Here is a 20,147-nt window from a genome sequence, read left to right on the forward strand (position 1 = left end):
TGCAGACCAATTTGATGTAGTGTGCGGCGTATGGTCTGAGCACTGACAGGCTGACCCCCCACCTTTTCAATCTCTGCAGCAATGCTGACAGCACTCCTGCGCCTATCTTTCAAAGACAGCAGTTGGATGTGACGCTGAGCACGTGCACTCAGCTTCTTTGGACGACCAACGCGAGGTCTGTTCTGAGTGGACCCTGCTCTTTTAAAACGCTGGATGATCTTGGCCACTGTGCTGCAGCTTAGTTTCAGGGTGTTGGCAATCTTCTTGTAGCCTTGGCCATCTTCATGTAGCGCAACAATTCGTCTTTTAAGATCCTCAGAGAGTTCTTTGCCATGAGGTGCCATGTTGGAACTTTCAGTGACCAGTATGAGAGAGTGTGAGAGCTGTACTACTAAATTGAACACACCTGCTCCCTATGCACACCTGAGACCTAGTAACACTAACAAATCACATGACATTTTGGAGGGAAAATGACAAGCAGTGCTCAATTTGGACATTTAGGGGTGTAGTCTCTTAGGGGTGTACTCACTTTTGTTGCCGGTGGTTTAGACATTAATGGCTGTATATTGAGTTATTTTGAGGGAAGAATAAATTTACACTCTTATATAAGCTGCACACAGACTACTTTTCATTGTGTCAAAGTGTCATTTTGTCAGTGTTGTCCCATGAAAAGATATACTTAAATATCTGCAGAAATGTGAGGGGTGTACTCACTTTTGTGATACACTGTATATTATGTGCTAGATGTGGGTAAGATTATGGAGACAATGTAGGTTCATTTTAAAGTGATTAATTACAACCTTTAATTTTAAATCCTTGACTGAGTTTGATCATTTTGATCTGAAAGTGTATAAACAATCTTAATGCTTTCTAATCAGACAGGAAATAAAGTAGCAACGATTTTATAATGGAATCAGTGCCGCTGCCAGGAATTGAAAATTGAGGGGATTAAATCTGCCAGGATAGGGATTTCCTGCCATTCTAAAACATTCCTGCCATATCAACACCTGATGGGAACACTGACATATCCTAATATTACACAAAAGCTTGTGGGTACAATATGTTTATTTTTTGGGCCTTGAATGGAGTGTAATAGAGTTTGTTTATTTGGCTTTTTAAACGTCATGTTTTACGCACTTTGGTCACATTCCTGACAGAAACGGTAGTTATTCATCAGTTCACAAGTTTTAATATTGAACACAGTCATGGACAATTTTGTATATCCAGTTCACCTGACTGCATGATGTCTTTGGACTGTGGGAGGAAACCAGAGCACCCGGAGGTTTTAATGCAAACTCCACACAGAAAGGACCCGGACCGCCCCACCTGGGGATCGAACCCAGGACCTTGCTTTGAGGCTACAGTACTACCCACTGAGCCACCGTGCTGCCGAATGTAACAGAGAAGTTGCCAAAATTAGAAAGAAAATAAATGTAGACGTCAGGAAACTCTTGCACAATGTGAAAATGTTAAATTTGAACTTAAATGACTATTTGTAAGTGGGCGCATTAACTCCATTACTTTTGTTCTTTAAAGAGCTTTTTACAGAAGATTAAGTGGCCTCTAACTTTACAGCTGAGATGCTGTTACTCCTAGATGCTTCCATTTCCACTGGCAGTGCAAAAATGCTGACTAATAATTTATGACTACATTGCCAAACCAACTACTTATAAAACTACTTATAAGGGGTGTCCACATACTATACATACCACACGTATTAGTAACAGTCATGTTGTGAAACAAAAAAGTCATGGAATTAGACACATGCAAGACGAGGGTGATGCTTTGCGGACACTTTATTACACAAATAACATTGTTACTGAAAATAGTATTCTTGCAATAAAACCTTAGTATGTCACAACAAATATCAGACACATTTTACATCCTGCTTGGAAAATGTAGTAAATACAGATTTAGATACATCATAATAATTCTCTTTTTTTTTTTCTCTTTTCATGTAATGCGGTACAACAAAAATGAAAATACAGGTGATGATAGCAGCGAGTTGAAGAAAGTGGCACATCTGTAGTATTATAGGTGCTGCAGAAGGCAAAATACAGAATCAAAAAGGCACAAATGTACAGATAAAAGATCAAACATCTGGACCAGTAATCTAAAAACTTCAAAATACTATTAAGTTTCTTAATAATAATTAAAAGTTCAATCTACCATATTCCTACTCTCCCTTAAAAATACATATATAGTCTCTTGCTTAGATGCACCAGTGTTTGCTCCTCCACACAGTCCCTTATAGTTATAAATTAAAGACAGCTGTGTCTCCTAGAAGGAAAAAAATTGTGCACAAATAAATTAATTATACTGGCAGCCAATGCAAACAGTTACATATATGATTGCAGTACATTTTCAGGGTGCGAGCACTGAGGGAAAGGGGCGAAGCCTGGTTTTGGTCATTAGGACGAGGAGACGGGGGGAGGCGGGGCAGAGTACTCCTCGTTCTCCGAGTCGGTGACGTCCTCGTCGTCCTTCTCCAGGTCGCTGCCCTCCGTGCTGAGACGGTCAAAGCCCTGCCGTGTGTAACCTTTGTGGGTTGCAAAGAAATTTCCCAAATTTAACGTCCCTGCAGCTTTGCCTGAAAGAGGACACAGAGAATAAGAGATGTGAACAAATCTGATTTAAAGCTGTTACACTGTTACATTCTGACAGCAAGAACAAAAGAATCTGGAGCTAATTAGCTCTGTTTTAGCTCAGCAGGATGCCATGGGCATTACTATGCAGTTTATTCTCCCCAATTCAATTTTTTCAGCTGTAACATCCTTCATGTTTCTGGGAAGGCTTTCCACAACATTTTGGAACGTGTATAAGGGAATCTGTGCCCATATTTAGTCAAAAAAGCATTGTCTGTGGAGACAGGCACTAATACTACACCATAAGGCCTGGCATGCATTTGGCATTTTAATTTATCCCAAAAATGTTACATTTTACAGTCAATTACCCAAGATAATGAATGAACTTTAATGTCTCTGCATTGCTGCAGAAGTGTGGATGCAGATCTTCTGTATACTGAAATAAGTAGGAATGACTGGACTCCAGCTATTGATGCAACCTCAGTTAAATGTTTGGCAATTTATATATAAGTTACATTTGATATGGCCCAAAAAGAAGCCTGTCTTTATTTATTAAGATACCAATTACCAGAGATAAAAGGAGATTTGAAGAAATGGGTTAAATCCTGAGTTAGCGCTGGGTTTATTTGCCATTTACATTTCAATGTCCATGTGACTTTCTTCAGATACTCTGGTCTAAATTGCCCCAAGGTAAGTGGGTAAATGAGCCCACTAATGGCCAGGGTGTATTTTTTTCTTACACCCAGTGTTTCCAGGTGGAGCATCATTTACTGAGACAGGCGCTGATGCTGAATAAGAAGGCCTGACATGCAGTTGGCATTCTAATACATCCCAGAAGTGTAACTTTTTTTTGTAGATGTGCAGAACCCACTCTAAGTCTCTTGCCATTAATGGGAAACTGCTCAGCACTGCTCTGAAGCTAAAAAAATGCACTTTCCAACATTTTGTGAGCTGTCACTTTTTTAAATGATCGGATTTGTTCCGTAAATGACTTTCGTATTGGAGCGAACCGTGAAAATGAACACCCAGGTTTACTGGCTTTGGTAATGATAAAGTAGGCAAGGAGTTATGATGAAACATGGTGTATAGTGTTTAACCACTGAGCTACAGCAGTGGTAGATCAGCGGTGTAAGTACTAGACTAGTAAGCAGAAGGTTGCCGATTCAAGCCCCACCACTGCCCCATTGTTGGGCTTTTGAGCAAGGCCCTCAATTGCTTAGATTGTATACTGTCACAGCTGAAAGTGGCTGTGCCCTCCCTCAGACAGCCAGCTCTAACAGCAGAGCTGAGAGGTGCATTTTTTATTTAACGTTTTGCTTTATTATCTTAACAGATGGCTTATCATTGCTTGGCTCATAAAACACACATGAGGTTTTTAAAAACCTTTTGTAAACATATTGAACAAACAGTAACTGCACCTTACCAGAGATAAAAAAGACAGAAATCTTTCCTATTGACACTCATAAACCATGCCAGGGTACAGTAGTGTTCAAAAAAATAGCAGTCCAACACCATTAACTTGATAAATCACTGTTTTTAGTAGAAGTGATATTTCTACATAGCAAATAATTTACTTGAAAGTGTAGTAGAGTAATGAAAACAAAACAAACCCAACAGTTAGGACGTGCATGCCACTCATTCTGAGTAATCGAAGCATTGATTGAAAGGGGGTTGTTCAAAATAATAGCAGTGAGGAGTTCAATTGGTGAAGTCATTCATTCTGCAGAAGAACGGGTGTCAATTTTGGCCCTTATTTAATGTAGGAGGGGGGCAAATGTTGCACAGGTTGGTCATAGCTCATTTCCTTTTGAAATATTGGGTAAAATGGGTTGTTCCAGACATTGTTCTGATGAACAGCGTACTTTGATTAAAAAGTTGATTGTAGAGGGAAAAACATACAGAGAAGTGCAGCAAATTATTGGCTGCTCAGCGAAAACGCCTTAAAGTGACAACCAAAACCTGAAAGACGCAGAAGGAAGCGTGGAACTACTGTTCGAATGGATCAGAGAATAGCCAGAATGGCAAAGGCTCAGCCAATGATCACCACCAGATTGATCAAGGAACATCTGAAGTTACCAGTGAGTACAGAAGATGATTAAATGAAGCCAATTTACCAGCAAGAACTCCTTGCAAAGTCCCGTCGTTAAGAAAAAGACATTTCAATGGGTTCAAATCTGCCAAGGAACACATTGACTGGTCCAAAGAGAAATGGCTCAACATTTGTGGACTGATGAAAGCAAAATTGTTCTATTTGGGTCTAGTGGCCGTAGACAGTATGTCAGACGACCCCCAATCACTGAATTCAAGCCACAGTTCACTGTGAAGGTAGTAAAGCATGGTGGTACAAAACTATGATATGAGGATGTTTTTCATACCATGGTGTTACGCCTATTTATCGCATACGAGGGATCATGGATCAATTTAAATATATCAGAATACTTGAGGAGATCATGTTGCCTTATGTCGAAGAAGAAATGTCCTTAAAATGGGTGTTTCAACATAACAATGACCCAAAACATCTTGGTTACAGACAAACAAGATTAAGGTAATAGAGTGACCAGCCCAATCCCCTGACTTCAGTTCCAGAGAGAACTTGTGTTCTGATATCTGAAACACATTTTTTTGAGGCAAAACCCAAAATTGCAGAAGAACTGTGGAATGTAGTCTAATCATCCTGGACTGGAATACCTCTTCAGAGGTGCCAGAAGTTGGTCGACTCCATGCAACACAGATCTCGGAAACAATTGTTATGCCACTGAATATTAGTTCAGTAATTTAAAGTAAAGTGAAACCTCAAACATTTTTTCATGTTATAGATACATTTTTTTAGTTTTAAAGAAAAATGCTGGCACTGCTATTATTTTGAACAGCCTAATATTCATTTTTCTTAACTTTCTGTAAAGGATTAACACAAACTGGCTACATTTAGTTAATGTTTTGATTTAGAATGAAAAGTGTAGTATTTTCAGTGCATTTGCATTTATGGAAATAAAAGTTATTATAATGATTTTGTGCTTTATTCACTTTTTTAAAGTCACTGCTATTTTTTTGAACACTACTGTACCTGCACCTCTCATTGTTATGTGAATGAACACAAAAGGTGCTTTACGCATGCACTCATTATCAGTTCAGACTAAGCAGCATGAATACAGAGATTCAGAACTGTGCATACAAACAGTATAGTCAGAACTACAATCAGGATCAGTTTGCTCAGCTTGATAAATCTCTTTTCACATTAACAAAGCCAGTGATTGGCACATTTTGATTCTACTGATAGGGCAAGCCTGAACTCTTGGTGCATTTCATTCTACTGACTAATAAACAGGCCTGAACTTGAAAATGGCATTCTCCACATCAATCAGCGTATCAAAAACAGTAAAACAGTGCATTTTTATTACAGGTACAACCCCAAATCAGAAAAAAGTTGGGACAGTAAGAAAATTGCAAATAAAATAATAAAATAAATGTGTGTGGAGTTTGCATGTTCTCCCTATGTCCGCATGGGTTTCCTCCAAAAGCTCCGGTTTCCTCCCACAGTCCAAAGACATGCAAGTGAGGTGAATTGGAGACACTAAATTGTCCATGACTGTGTTTGATATAACCTTGTGAACTGATGAATCTTGTGCCAGTGATAGCTCAGTGGTTAAGGTATTGGACTAGTAAACACAAGGTTGCCGGTTCAAGCCCCGCCACCACCAAGTTGCCACTGTTGGGTCCCTGAGCAAGGCCCTTAACCCTCAATTGCTCATTGTGTTCAGCTCATTGTGTTCAGCTGTAAGTCGCTTTGGATAAAAGCGTCTGCTAAATGCTGAAAATGTAAATGTAATGTAAATGTGCAATGAGTAACTACCGTTCCTGTCATTAACGTAACCAAAAAGTGTAAAACATGACGTTAAAATCCTAATAAACAAACAAACATCCATTCCTGCATTTCAGGCCTGCAACATATTCTAAAAAAAAGTTGGGACGGGGCAATTTAGGGCTAGAAATAAGGTGAGGTGACCAGACAAAACATGAAATATTTCAGGTTCATACTGTCTGCAATTAAATAAAAGTCAAAGTAAATGTAAGAAACTCTGTGTTTTTATTATTTGCATTTTCCATGCTGTCCCAACTTTTTCTGATTTGGGGTTGTAGGTTCTTTTGGCTTTGAACTACATTTTGATGACTTCAATATAATTTAGGATTTCTTTTAGCCATGTGTCACTTTACCGCTATGCACTAGGAGGCCAAGGAAGCAGGAATGTACCTGCATGCCCACCTCATCCTACACAACCATAATTTTATATCATAACTTCTTGCGTACTTTATCATCACTGCAGCTACTTCATCATCACTAAAGCCGGTGAACCCGGGTGTTCATTTTCGCAGTCCCCTCTGATACAAAAGTCATTTACAAAACACATCCGATCATTTAAAAAAGTGACAGCTCACAAAATATTGGAAATTGCATTTGCTGCATCTTCTAGTACTATATTAAAAGCACCTTCAGGGTTTTTTATTTTTGCTTCAGAGCAGTGCTGAGCACTTTCCGATTAATGACTAGAGCTTATTCAGTAAGAATGTCTTTAATGTCTCTGCATTGCTGCAGGAGTGTGGGTGCAGCCTTCTGTATATACTGAAACAAGTCCAAATGACTGGACTCCAGCTATTGGTACAACCTGAGTTGATTCTTTGGTAATTTGGCCCAACTGATTTCACATAAAACCGCCCTTATTTATGTAGGTACGTAGGTAATTACTAGAGATGAAAGGAGAATTGAAGAAATGAGTTAAACCCTGAGTCAGAGCTGGCTTCACCATGTACTTGGTTGTACATTTATATATTTATTTGGATTTTAATGTCATGTTTTACACACTTTGGTTACATTCATGACAGAACAGGTAATTACTCTTTACACAAGATTCATTAGTTCAAGTCTTTAATGTCAAACACAGTCATGGACAATTTTGTATCTCGAATTTACCTCACTTGCACGTCTTTGGACTGTGGGAGGAAACCGGAGCTTTTGGAGGAAACCCACACAGACACGGGAAGAACATGCAAACTCCACACAGAAAGGACCCGGACCGCCCCACCTGGGAATCCAACCCAGGACCTTCTTGCTGTGAGGCCACGGTGCTACCCACTGAGCCACCATGCTGCCACTTGGTTGTACAAACAAAATGATTAATGTTAAACTGCAAGTTCTTACAGTGTCCATGTGGCTTTCTTCAGATACCCTGGTCTTCTCCCACCTCCTAGTCCATGTAAATTCTGGATTGGCTATTCTAAATTGCCCATAGGTAAGTGGGTAAATAAGTGTTCACTGCCCTGTGATTGACATGTGGCTTGGCCGGAGTGTATTACTTCCTTGGACCTGATGTTTCCAGGTGGGCCAAGATGAAGGCGTTAACAAAGATAAATAAAGGATAAATGATCCTGTAATCAAAACTAATACAGTGATTTAGTTATCCTTCACAACGTTGCCCTTGTTTGTACAAACTGGCACTGGTCCCAAGCTAGGCAACAGTTTCTGCCAACAAAAACTATGACAACAAAGTCTTGACATGCTGCTACGCTCCTCTTATCCAGCGTGTGCACACATGCACTATACAACAGAACACCTTGAGATAATGATGTAATAATAAGCCCTTCAGCTTGAGAGAAAACATGCTTTACCCACCTCTGATTTTACCCAAGATTCCTCCCGATGATCCTGATGGTTCCAGCTTTACCTCATGGCCATCTGTAAAAAACACAAACTACGATTGCGACAAATCCAAATCTGGAGCAGCAGTTACAAACGTTAGGTGGGTGTTAACTTTTAAGTTTAGTTCAGTTCAGCCTCAGCTGTCTCTGTGGCTTTTTTGTTGTTGCAGTTGTTCCCCAGTGTAATAATTGCCAGTTCCTCTATTGCAATTCTCTCGAGGCTCATACCTGCCTCGAGCTGGCCGGGGAGAATTGAGACCATCACATGCCCCCCATGACACATGGGAATTCGCCGACTGCATCTTTTCATCTGCTCGAGGTGGAGTCTCACAGAGAACCGTTAGGGCGTTATTCACATGAGAGGCGTTGTGTGCTTTGCTCGCAAATTGCCGGTTTGCTCAAGGCTTGGCTTGAGTGGTGCAGTAAAACAGCATTTAAAGTGCACCAGGACACAGATATGCATTTGTGTGAAATAACCATCAAATCCTTTCTAAAACCATCCACGTATATCTATGTTTAGCTGTATTTTCCTCACTGTTTGGTGAATTTACTTTTGAGCTTGTGTTATAGTTTAGGGTGCTGAGAAATGGTGAGAATCAGTCTAAAATGCTTATTGTGAATAAAAATGCTTAACGTGGCTTAATGTACTGAAAGAACGACATCGGAACACTAAACCTCTCTTAAGTTCTCTCCACTACTGGAAATCATCAGTCAATGTTTTAGTTCATTAAGCCATGTTAAGCTTCGTCCATGTTAAGCGCAACATCTCAAAAATGCATGTGTACGCCGCTTTGGAAAGCGCAGTGGCCAGCAGAAGTTGTTGTACAGCTGCAAAAAAGCCCAGTCAACTTCCCTTCCTCAGGCACAATGTGTTAGGACACATTGTTCGGATGCCGGCCCAGTTCGATAGCACCGCCTGGGATTCAAACTCCAGAGCTCAAGATCTTAACGGTGGTGGAATAGTGCATTAGAATAGTTTGAACACTTATTAATGCTTATGATTACCATTATTAGCCAGTTGTAAATAATTGCTTTATTTCAACAATAATGAAATGCATAAAAACTATTAATGATAAAAAATACAGATGTGGTATGTTTTTCACCATCTCTGTCCTAATACTAGATCCCTCATCCACTGTGCTCTGTGACTTTCATGTATTAAAGGGGATCAGGGTCACTACAGCCTTTCATTCCTGCTTCAAAAACGTTCCACATTAATTACTTTAGTGCTCAAGACGATCAAAGGGTTCGATGTGCCAAAATCATTTTGTTCTGGGAAATCCAATTATTAGACAAGCTCTGACCCAAATCCTACATCAATTGAAAGATTTTAAAGTGGAGTACAGGGTTTAGGAAAGCTGGAATGAATAATTACAAATATACTGTATGGCCAAAAGTATGTGGACACATAACCATGGGCTAGTTAGACATCCTGTTTCAAAACCATGGGCAAAAATGTAGTTTTGACCCCCAATTTGGAAATGTTAAAATAAGTGAAAAGGACGTTTAGTTAGTTACAAAGGTTCCACTGTTCTGTGAGATCGTTTACCTCCATACATCCTGTTCTTCTTCCAGCGGATGAAGACACCAATGGTAATGACGAGCACCAATGGAAGAAGCAGTAGCAGAGTGGTGATTACTGCAGGAGATGGACCCTGAGACTTCCCACTCTTCCCATCATCCTTCTCTTTCTCTTTCTCTTTCTCGTCCTGAGCTTTAATCTGTTGAACATGAGTCGGCTCCTTCTCTTCAATCTGTGGGATCTTCTGCACAGCGGCTTCAGGAGACTGCAATGGCTGCTTGTGGACCGGCTTTAGCTTGGCCACAAACGTCTCTGTTTCTGGAAAAACAGTCAAGACCATTTCTGTTAATCATGATGTTTCCTACAACTGGGTAATTGGATACAACTAGATTGAAAAAGACAGAAACAGAAAAAATAGCAAATAAAAAAATAACATAACAAGTAGCCAAAAGGCAGCAACTGCTCCTCTGTGGCTAAATGACTGTATATTGATTGCATGTAATAGTTCCACTGATCATCTTCTCATGTGCCAACTAAGCACTGTAGACATAAAGGAAGTTAAGACATTTATGTGCTTGTTGTTAACAGGTTGCTTTTTTGAGAAGCTTTGTTCCCCCTCAAACAATGTATCTTTACGACCGTCTGGATGCAATGTCCGCCTTTATAACCAGTAGTATAATACAGGCCTAATCACCAATGTGTCTTATTGCAATTTCTAAAGCACAGTAATCTATAAAGCATGTAAAATATTAATACTCCCATTAATATTTAGCTACATTTTCACAGGAGTGCATCAACTGGCTGGTGGGCTGTACCCTGATTGCCCTACTAACCAATGGTAGGAATTTATTCTGGTTCCAAATGAACTTTTTAGGTGAGGTGTGTAAAGTCATTTCTAGCAAAGTGAGTTTTGTGACATTTGCAATCTTGGTCAGTAAAGCATGTGCATGAATTAGACCTGGCAATGCCAATGAACCTGAGAGCAAACCGTATGGAAATGAATAGAAGCTATTGCTCTCCAGTTCTCATAATAATCAGACTGCAATCCTGGTGGAATTACTACATTTGGGGTAAGTGGACACTGGGGTACAGTACAACATGTGCATGTAAGATTTTTATTTCCACTGAACTGTTCCTTTAACCCAGGCCTGTAGGCAAATATCCAATCTATGATGTACGCAAATGTTAAAAGAGGCCATTCGAGGTGTCATACACTATATGACCAATACTATATGACAATCCATTCTAAAACAAATCGATGGAGTGACCTCTGTGTGATAATTTTATCTATAACAACAGCCACTCCTTTAAAAAGACTTTTTACAAGATTTTGAAGTATGTCTGTGGGAAATTGTGACCATTTGATCAAAAAAGCATTGTAAGGTTAAAACTAATGTTGGTCAAGAAAGCCTTAATTGATGTTCCAGTTGATGTTCCAGCAGCTGTATGCATTTTGTCACCTACACTTTGACGAGTGCAATGCGGATCAGCACTGTGTACGGAGAGACACACCCTGACAGCACTCGTTTCCCGTCTGTGCAGGCGCCATAAATCAGCCAGCAGAGGTCGTAATTGCATCAGTTATGAGAGAGACCCTATCCGACTGTTTAATATCCCACCCCTATCTGAACAACAGGCCAATCGTTGTTCATGTGGCTGCTCAGCCCAGACGGCAGGCAGAGCTGAGACTCGATACGATGTATTTGAGATCCCAGCTCTGGTGTTCAGTGCCACCTGAGCGGCATGTTTTTAAAATTCTTAATAAATAGAGTTAAAAAAGTGTGGAAATATATGCAGTTTCACAGGACCATGGAATGCATTAACAGGTTTCCCCATTTATTCTTATGAGAAAAAATATCTTAAAACTCAACCTCTTAAACTCAACGCCACTCCCAGTACCAACAGACGTCGAGTTAGCTGAAACACTTAAATTTAACAATTAGAAGAGGGTGTCCTAATACTTTTGTCCAATTTGTGTACTTGAGGAAGGTTCTCTATCTCATTTTTTTATTATAAGCAGCCCTTAAGAGGTAGATTTCCTCTACATGCTGGTACAAGCTGGGTTTGACGGGCTAAAATGTCAACCAACACACCAAATGTAGTTTTTGTTGTTTCATCCACAACACAGCAAGACATGGGAACGAGCTGAAACTTTACCTTCGATTTCCTGCACCTCGATTCCTCCCTTTTTAACTGAGCGGTGCTCTGCCTCTGAAAGGAAAGGAAACGAGGAGAAAAGTGAGGCTCATTTTCTGTGCAGTTAACTCGAAGCTGTGTAAAGATGTTTAATAGCTGGCCATTAGGCTCCTCTCAATCAAACAGCTTCTTTGTGTGACGGTCGAGCCCAGGAAGGACTGAAAACTCGCTCGTGGAGGGTTTTTTTTAACCTTGAATGATATTACAAAAACAGCTATGAGTCTCAGCTATGAGTCATGACAAGGCTGAATTAGGAGGTTGTAATGCAGCTTTTTAATGGAAAGGGAAATATGTGTGCAGAACAGTCAACATCACAAGTCTGAGCTCTACTTTTTACTGTGGACAGACTGGAAATTTCCAGTCTGTCCACAGTAAAGTGTCTAGCTCAGACTTGCGATGTTGATTGGACAAGGTAATCCTCATGCACCCAGGGTTTCCGGACCAGGCTATACAATTCCATAAAAAAAAAACAGCAATTAAATCGAATCCCAACTTACTTTCCGACGAAACAAACTTTATAACCGAGTCTGTAGCGGCGTCACCGACAAAAACACTCCCGTCCTTGGTAACCACGATGTCGTGAGGCATTTTAAATTTCTAAAACAAAAGCACACACACACAAAACATCACAATTTAATATCTGGACATTTGTAGAAAAAGGTACAAAACAGATTTGCCTCAGACAAGGTGATTAATCAAAAACAAAAGCCTTCAGAGCGATCGATGAGTATTTATGGAGAATGCTGTGGACGGTCATTTTTTCAGAATGTGCACAGTGAACACGTTTGCACTGTAGGGACAAAAGTTTTGGGACACTTCTGGTAATTATTAAATGTCAAGTGTTTTAACCGCAAATACTGACTTCGGGTCTGTCTGAAAACCTAGTGAGCTGCCTTGCTGCCTACTGCCTACCTAGTCAGCTGCCTAAGTAGAGATGATGCTAATAAGACATCGAACTTCTAAGGCAGGATACTTAGATGCACTACTTAGACAACGATTACGGCACTGCAAATTTCGCTTACACGGTTAGCCTCGGGCCATTCAAACCAATTCACCTTACTTGTATGTCTTTGGACTGTGGGAGGAAACCGGAGCTCCCAGAGGAAACCCACACAGACACGGGGGGAACATGCAAACTCCATACAGAAAGAACCCAGACCACTCCACCTGGGAATCGAACCCGGGACCTTCTTGTCAAACCGAACCTACATGTCCCCTATAGATGTAACCAAAGTGTAAAACAGGACCGTAGAATCCTAATAAACAGAGTTCTAACAGACTCAGAGGGGGGAGGTTGGAGATAGGGATTCACCTTTTTGGCCCAGCCACAGTGTACCTGATCTGTCTGAGCAATGAAAGAATACAGAGAGAACAGTGTGGTCCGCCACTTGTGCTGAGACTCTGCAGGAATCCACTGCTGGTTGGTAAAAAGATGAACAGGTTCATAGAGACTCTAGTCTTGTCCCCCTTAATTTCTTTAGATTAGAAATGTCTCTAATATTTATTGTAGGCCTTCATATTTATTTATTATTATTTTTAAAAATTTTCCTCCCAATCTAGTAGTACCCAATTGCATTACGCTTCCTCTCTACTGATGTTGATCTCCACCCTGGTTGAGGAGAGCCAAGACTGACACACACCTCCTCCACATTTTAAAGGCAGTGGTAGCTCAGTGGTAAAAGTACTAAACGAGTAATCAGAAGATTGCTGGTTCAAGCCCCACTGTTGCCAATTTTAGTTTGGGACCCTGAGCAAGGCCCTTAACTCTGAATTGCTTGAACTGTATTTAGTCATAATTGGCTTTGGATAAAAGTGTCTGCTAAATGTCATAAATGTAAATCAAACACTAAATGTTTCCTTGTATGGTCATGGTGCATTTTACAGTGGTTAAAATATCAAAGTAAAGCCTTGCAGGGTGTTTTAGCGTATGAAATCAATTAAAATGCTCTTCTAGTCTTGCTAAGTTAAAACAAGTTTCATAGCCTGTAATAAAAGATTCAATCTTACAGAAATAATCCCTTCACTGTCCATTTCTGGACTTTCAACCATGAAGAAAAATCTGAGTGCATATGACTGACTTCCTCTGTTCGGCTGTGTATCAGACATGTACCACTGTACTACAGCGTGAATGCTGTGTGTCAGTACCTGTGTTTCTGGTGCAAACGTATCCAGGATCTCCTTGGTTGAATAATTGACCATGAAGCCTCGCAGGGGGGCCGACTGGCCATATGCTGATTCTCCGTTCACCACGTAGACTAAGCCACCTGAAAACAGCACATTAGCATGAGAGAGACATCGTCTGAGAAACCGGCCCACATAAATATTGATTCTGCTTATGAATTAATCATCAAAAGAGCTGCCAGAGGGGCCGGTTCATCCAACCAACGATGCATATTAACACAGTACAGCGGAGCCAGTGAACTGAAACTGATGCAGCAACGAGCACTGAGGTTCAAATCAACACACGTATTTCTGAGTTTTATTAGCAAGATGCCAATTTATCAAGGTTGTCCATTCAACATATTAATAAATAGTAAACTAAGTGTACATGAAATAACATGATGCACTGGTTTGCCAGTTTGTTAAGTACTTAAATGGTTTACCAAATTAAAAGTCTACTCTGTATTTCTCTGTACTTCACTGGCTTGGAATTTATTTTAAAGTCTATGAAGTCTGAATATGCTATATAAGCATGGCCAAAAGATTGTGCATACTTAAAGAATACATTTAAATTAATACGTATTTATATGCAATTGGTTCTCCCTTTTGCTGCTGTAACAGGCTCTTTGGAAACACTAGTCACTAGATTTTACACACTGTAGGAATTCACTTCCATTCACTCATTATTTTAAAAGGTGAACTACATATGATGTTTACCATGTACAGGAGAATAGGACACGGCAAACACCTCTCCTCCAAACTCGTCCTTCTTTATCTCCTTCACAAACTCGCCGGTGTCAGCCATGAAGCACTGCACACGGCCGTTTTCACGGTCAGCCACTAGCAATTCCCGCTTATCTGGTGCGAAGGCCAGGCTGTGAGGGATGTGGAAGGGCACACGCCTTCTCCGGTCCAATGAACCTGCAGCAACAGCGGTATGAAATAAAGTTAGCAATAACAAAATGGATACACTTGATTATGATTGTGTAAAATTGTAAGATTGTGAAGCTAAAATTAATAAGTGAATGAGAACGTGTGCGCCACCCAGTAGTTGATTGATGCCCTGTCCTGCCTTGTGCCCAGTAATTCTGGGAGGCACCGCATTTGCGGGGACTCTACACAGGGTCAAGCAATTCATTTAAATAAACAAACAAATAAGTGCTTCATTGGCACAGCAGATAATGTAGAGACTGGGTGGCACTGCAACCATGATCGGGGTGCAAAGGGTTCTGACTGCTTTTTTACATGTGCCAGTGACCAGGTCTCACAGAGAGCAGTTATGCGTATGAAGAGTCACGCACTACTGCCTGTGATATTCCACATGTGTTGTGCAGGTGCCTCGACCAGCCAGTAAAAGCCTCAATAGCAGCAGCAATAAGGAACCCATTTATCTGACTCCCTAGCGCCACCTTAGACACAGCCAAACGCATCCATGCAGCCATTAGGCCGGTCGATAGCAGAACTAAGATATGAACACTTGAACCAAAAGCACTATGGGTGTGTTCGAAAACCTAGTGAGCTCTCTACATAGACAGCATTTTACGTCGTCCTACACACGCTCACAAGAGGAAGGCTGTTCGAATTCTTAGATACCTTACAATGCTGTCTAGTAAGGTACCTTAAATTTGAACTGTATTTTGACTCAAAAATGAAAGAGCATGCAATGCTTCCTTAGCGATGAAGGCAATCCCAGCATTCAGTGCGGCACAACTTTTTTACAAAAAAATTAGGCTAACTGTGTTAGCTTAGAAAGCGAAAATGAATATAATCGCTGTCTAATAAGTTGATGACTTATTAGAATCCTCTCTACTTAGGCAGCTGCCTATGTGGGCAGTAGGCAGCAAGGTAGCTCATTAGGTTTTCGGACAGACCCTATGTACGAATAGCAGACTGTATACCTGCTCCCCAGTGGAACAGGTATTTGCCCTCAGGAGAGAATTTAAGAATCCTGGCATTGCAGTAGCCGTCCGACACGTAGATCATGCCAGTGTCCGGGTCCACGGCAACGTCAGTGGGTTGGCAAAAATGGTTCCTGTCGCTGCCTGGCACAAAAGCCTCTCCCAGAGCCAGCAGTGGCTTCTCCTTCCCATCGCTGCTCAGTTTGAACACCTACGCCAAGAGGAATGAAAAAACAAACACAATCTAAACAAACACAACCATTTTAGCACAAAACATCTGCATTATAACGTCTATGCAGCTGAAGTGAGTCATTGTGCAAACCTTATTCATTTCATGCTGAGCAGCTGTTAAGCCGAGTAGGAAACATAATAAAGGCACATTTAAACAAACAGTCAGTGACATTTCAGCCTTACCTGATGAAGAGCTACATCTGTGACCCAGTAGTTATTGTCCTTATCGGTTGTGATGCCATGAGGCAAATAAAACCTGTTCAAACCAAACAAATCCAGAGTAACTACCACTTACACACACAAAACACAAGCAGAACAAGATTAAAAAAGTGCAGAATAAATATTGGAACTTGCATGTTTCTCCCTGAGGCTTTGATGACATTGCCCTTTACTGGATCCACTACCAGGATGGTGGACTGCTGAATGGGACCGAGAGACTTCTGCTGGTATATTGCATCATTGTCAAACGAGCTGCAGAGAAAAAGCAATATATTGCTAATATAAAACACATTCCATTCAGTCCAGATACAGCATAATCTCACAAAATAAGAAATACAATAATATAGGTCATTTAAGAGGGTTTGCCAGTGCTCATAATTTTGTCAAATGCACCACTATTGTTGCACTAAACATGTAAAGTAGCAAGAAGTTTGTAGCTAAACCATAAATATTGCAGAGAGGGAAAAACATATTTACATTTTCCTATACTTTTTAACCATGTTCAAATGTGTTCCTATGAATTAAAACTCATCATTTAGGACCAAACTCTTGCTTTTACTGTTGTGTGATGTTTTCATTCATTCAGAAACAAACGATAATGAATGTTCATTAAAGGTCACTGATGATAAACAGCACAAAGGTCAAGCAGAAAAAAATAGGAAAAACACATCCCATAATTTCCCAGAATTACAATTTGTTACAACCCTGTAATTATTACTGAGTGTAATTGTTATTCAAGAGTCAAATTGGTTGGAAGCACCTTAATTAACCTCTTAAGACCCTGTGGTCACATTGCATTTTGGCTTTGTTATGCCTTATACTTTGATGAAACAAGATGAAAATGCATAAAGAAAATCAAAGCTCAGGTCTTAAGAGGATAGCTAGAGGTGTTTTACCCAAAGTATAAAATGCAATTGTTGGAATAGAGGTCCAGCCATGAAAGGACTCTTGAGGAAAGAGACACTACTTTAGTGTAGTCAATTTGTCTTCTGCCACTGGGGGATCCCTGATTTGCACTCGAGGTGGGTATATTGCTGCTCACGCCACCTCTGACCCGCATGCATCCCTTAGCGGAACCCTTTTTCACCTCTGCACAGGCACCTCTCTGTCTGCCAATCAGGGTCCTTACACAGCGTTTGAAGACCCCACCCACATTGTCCGGTCACCCCACCCTAGCAGGATCGTGTCTGCTGCAGGCACAAAGTGAAATGGAATAAAGCTATTCTACACTGCACATTTACTCTGCTGTACTTAAAAGATAAGATGTCTTTTAATTAAAAGATAAAGACAATAACTTATATAATAAATAAATAAATAATTATATGAACCCCACACATTATTGCTTTTAGGCACTGTCAGTACCTTAATGGTACATTTGTGATACATTTGTGCTTTAAAGGAAAGTACTTGTTGGACAGGAGTCCCTCATTCCCAGTCCAGTTAAATTTTAATTCACCTGCAGTGGCGGCTGCTGGTCTTTCAAAGAGGGGACGCTCATTGTCGGCTTACATCATAAAATTTGTCAATTTATTTATATTATTCATAAATTCTGCCCTCCGTTCCTTTTCAAGAAAATGGCCTGTGATCCTATCGTACCAAGTAGGCGTCTTTTCCAGGGACTTGACCAGTGTCCTGAAACAAATACTATGAGTGTGTTTTATTTACACAATGAACAATGGAAATGGTCAAGTAATTTCACCAAGCAAATACCAAGAAATGGGTTGCAGTTTGTCTTTCGACTTCACTCGCAAAATCCGCGATGGGACTGAAGCTCCCAGTGATTAAGTGACGTGTAGATCTCAAAATAGCTGTCAATCAAAACGGGATTCAGCCTTTCGACTGATCCGCCAATCATCTTGCAGAAGCTCTGCGTCCAGACCCGCCCACAGCTCCATTCACCCCCAGAGACGCTCAGCGTCCGGGGGCGGGACAAAATCGTGGCATTTATCCAATGACCGGCGAGTTTCGAAGCAGTAAAAAAAATTTGACGCTACGGGAGTTAACAAAATCGAGTCAGTCGATTTGTGATAAGTAGCTGATTCTGAACGAACTCGTCTTCGAGATGAACGTGTTCTAACGCATTTGTAGTCAATGAAATGTTAACACAACTGTACATATTTGACCATTTAATTTTTGACATTTTAGGGGAAGCTGAGCTTAGAGTCTTAGAGAAATCGCCACTGTTCACCTGATACCAATTCTTAAGATGTAATCGGTACAGCCCTACAAATTACAGGTACATTTTTCAAGAGAGGTTTCAGAATGTGTTATAATGTCTTTTGTCTTTCAACATAAAACAGAGAGGGGCAAAAGGGACTGGATAACCCAAGCCCAGAGGAGACGAATCATTTGTCTGGTGGGAGCAAATTAAACAGGCTTGGAAAAAAAAATCTGACAGCAACCAAAGCCTAGAGGAATACAATAATAACCATCTCATCTGCATCTTCATGCATACCAAGTACCCATTTGATCCATCACAATCTTTAGCCTCCCTGTAGGCCCCCTAATATAACCAGTTATGCATAACAGATATTACTGTCAACCATCCCACACAGGAACAGACTCTCAATCATTCGTTTATCTAATCGCCTTGCATAGAGAACAAAACCGAGGCTCCGTTCTGTAATTCTGCTGAGACTTGCCTGCTTAATGCCTGCCGCTCCCCAGTGATAAATTTCCACTGAAGTCTGAAACCAGATCTGGAGTGGTTAGGGGCAGAGGATGAATGGAATTAACAGGGCTGCTCCCTCACCTAGATACCCGGCCCATTAATTCTGCTGTCTGTGTTTCTCTCAGTCTCTCTTTAGCTTCCAAACATTTTCACTAGAGATGTACCGATCGGGGTTTTTGGCACCGATTCCGATCTCCTTTCAGGGACATCGGACGATAGCCGATTCATAAAATAAATAAAATAGCAGTAAATAAAATAAATAAACTTAAAAAGAGCCTCACAGTGAAGATAAACCAAAGCAGCGCGCTCGTGTGTGTGTGTGTGTGTGTGTGTTTGTGCCTTTAGAAGAGACGCTTTGTTCACAGTATCGCTATAAGTGATTCATTGATTCATGAGTTGATTCGTTTTATGTGAAGCGTAAGTTTCTCTTCTCAGTTATCTCTCCGTGTTTACTGTTATTAATTAAATGTCGTGGTTTTAAATAAACACCAACTAATACAGAACATTTTGTGTGACTCTCTTACATTAAAAAGCTTAATTAAAAAGCTTAATTAAACTGCTATTACCACAGATCTGTAACCGAGTCAGACTCGTTCCGTCTAAGGAGCTAAAAGTTTTCTGATCCTAAAAGTTCAGCAGATGATCCGGAACTAACGAATTTGCTAATGAATAAACTTTTGCCTCGGATTGGCTCTGTAACGTTTTCTGTTCTCATCTACATCACAAGTAAGAACCGCTTACGATTTACCAAAGTGAACCAGGAGTTTATATAACGTGCTGATAGAATCCACTCAGATGTGACCGGGTTGAATTATCTTTTCAAAGTAAATATTACAATCAGCAAAATTACATCGTATGTATGATGCACAACGTTAATGATGTTATTTTAGGTCATGAAGAGCTTTCACTGTGGTTTCTGTACGATGGTTGATGAATTTTGATGCGATGGTTGGCGCTTCGTAGCTCAAAGTCTG

The 20,147-nt window shown here is 40.5% G+C and overlaps 1 protein-coding gene across 4 annotated transcripts in view; it reads right to left on the minus strand.

The window, feature by feature from the left end:
- Nucleotides 1–1,778: 1,778 nt before the first annotated feature.
- Nucleotides 1,779–20,147, minus strand: part of pam (peptidylglycine alpha-amidating monooxygenase) — a 96,551-nt gene continuing 78,182 nt past the window's right edge. For all 4 annotated transcript variants that reach the window (XM_063013614.1, XM_063013612.1, XM_063013615.1 and 1 more), the window contains 10 exons: nt 16,638–16,754; nt 16,467–16,539; nt 16,053–16,263; nt 14,872–15,075; nt 14,140–14,258; nt 12,492–12,591; nt 11,956–12,009; nt 9,826–10,116; nt 8,251–8,313; nt 1,779–2,590 (listed from right to left, as the gene is read on the minus strand). In XM_063013614.1, coding sequence (XP_062869684.1) covers nt 2,412–2,590; nt 8,251–8,313; nt 9,826–10,116; nt 11,956–12,009; nt 12,492–12,591; nt 14,140–14,258; nt 14,872–15,075; nt 16,053–16,263; nt 16,467–16,539; nt 16,638–16,754 — 1,411 coding nt within the window. In that variant the 3' untranslated portion in view covers nt 1,779–2,411. The remainder of the gene's footprint in view (nt 2,591–8,250; nt 8,314–9,825; nt 10,117–11,955; nt 12,010–12,491; nt 12,592–14,139; nt 14,259–14,871; nt 15,076–16,052; nt 16,264–16,466; nt 16,540–16,637; nt 16,755–20,147) is intronic.

This window comes from Trichomycterus rosablanca, chromosome 18 (assembly GCF_030014385.1).
Source record: "Trichomycterus rosablanca isolate fTriRos1 chromosome 18, fTriRos1.hap1, whole genome shotgun sequence".
Taxonomy (NCBI): domain Eukaryota; kingdom Metazoa; phylum Chordata; class Actinopteri; order Siluriformes; family Trichomycteridae; genus Trichomycterus; species Trichomycterus rosablanca.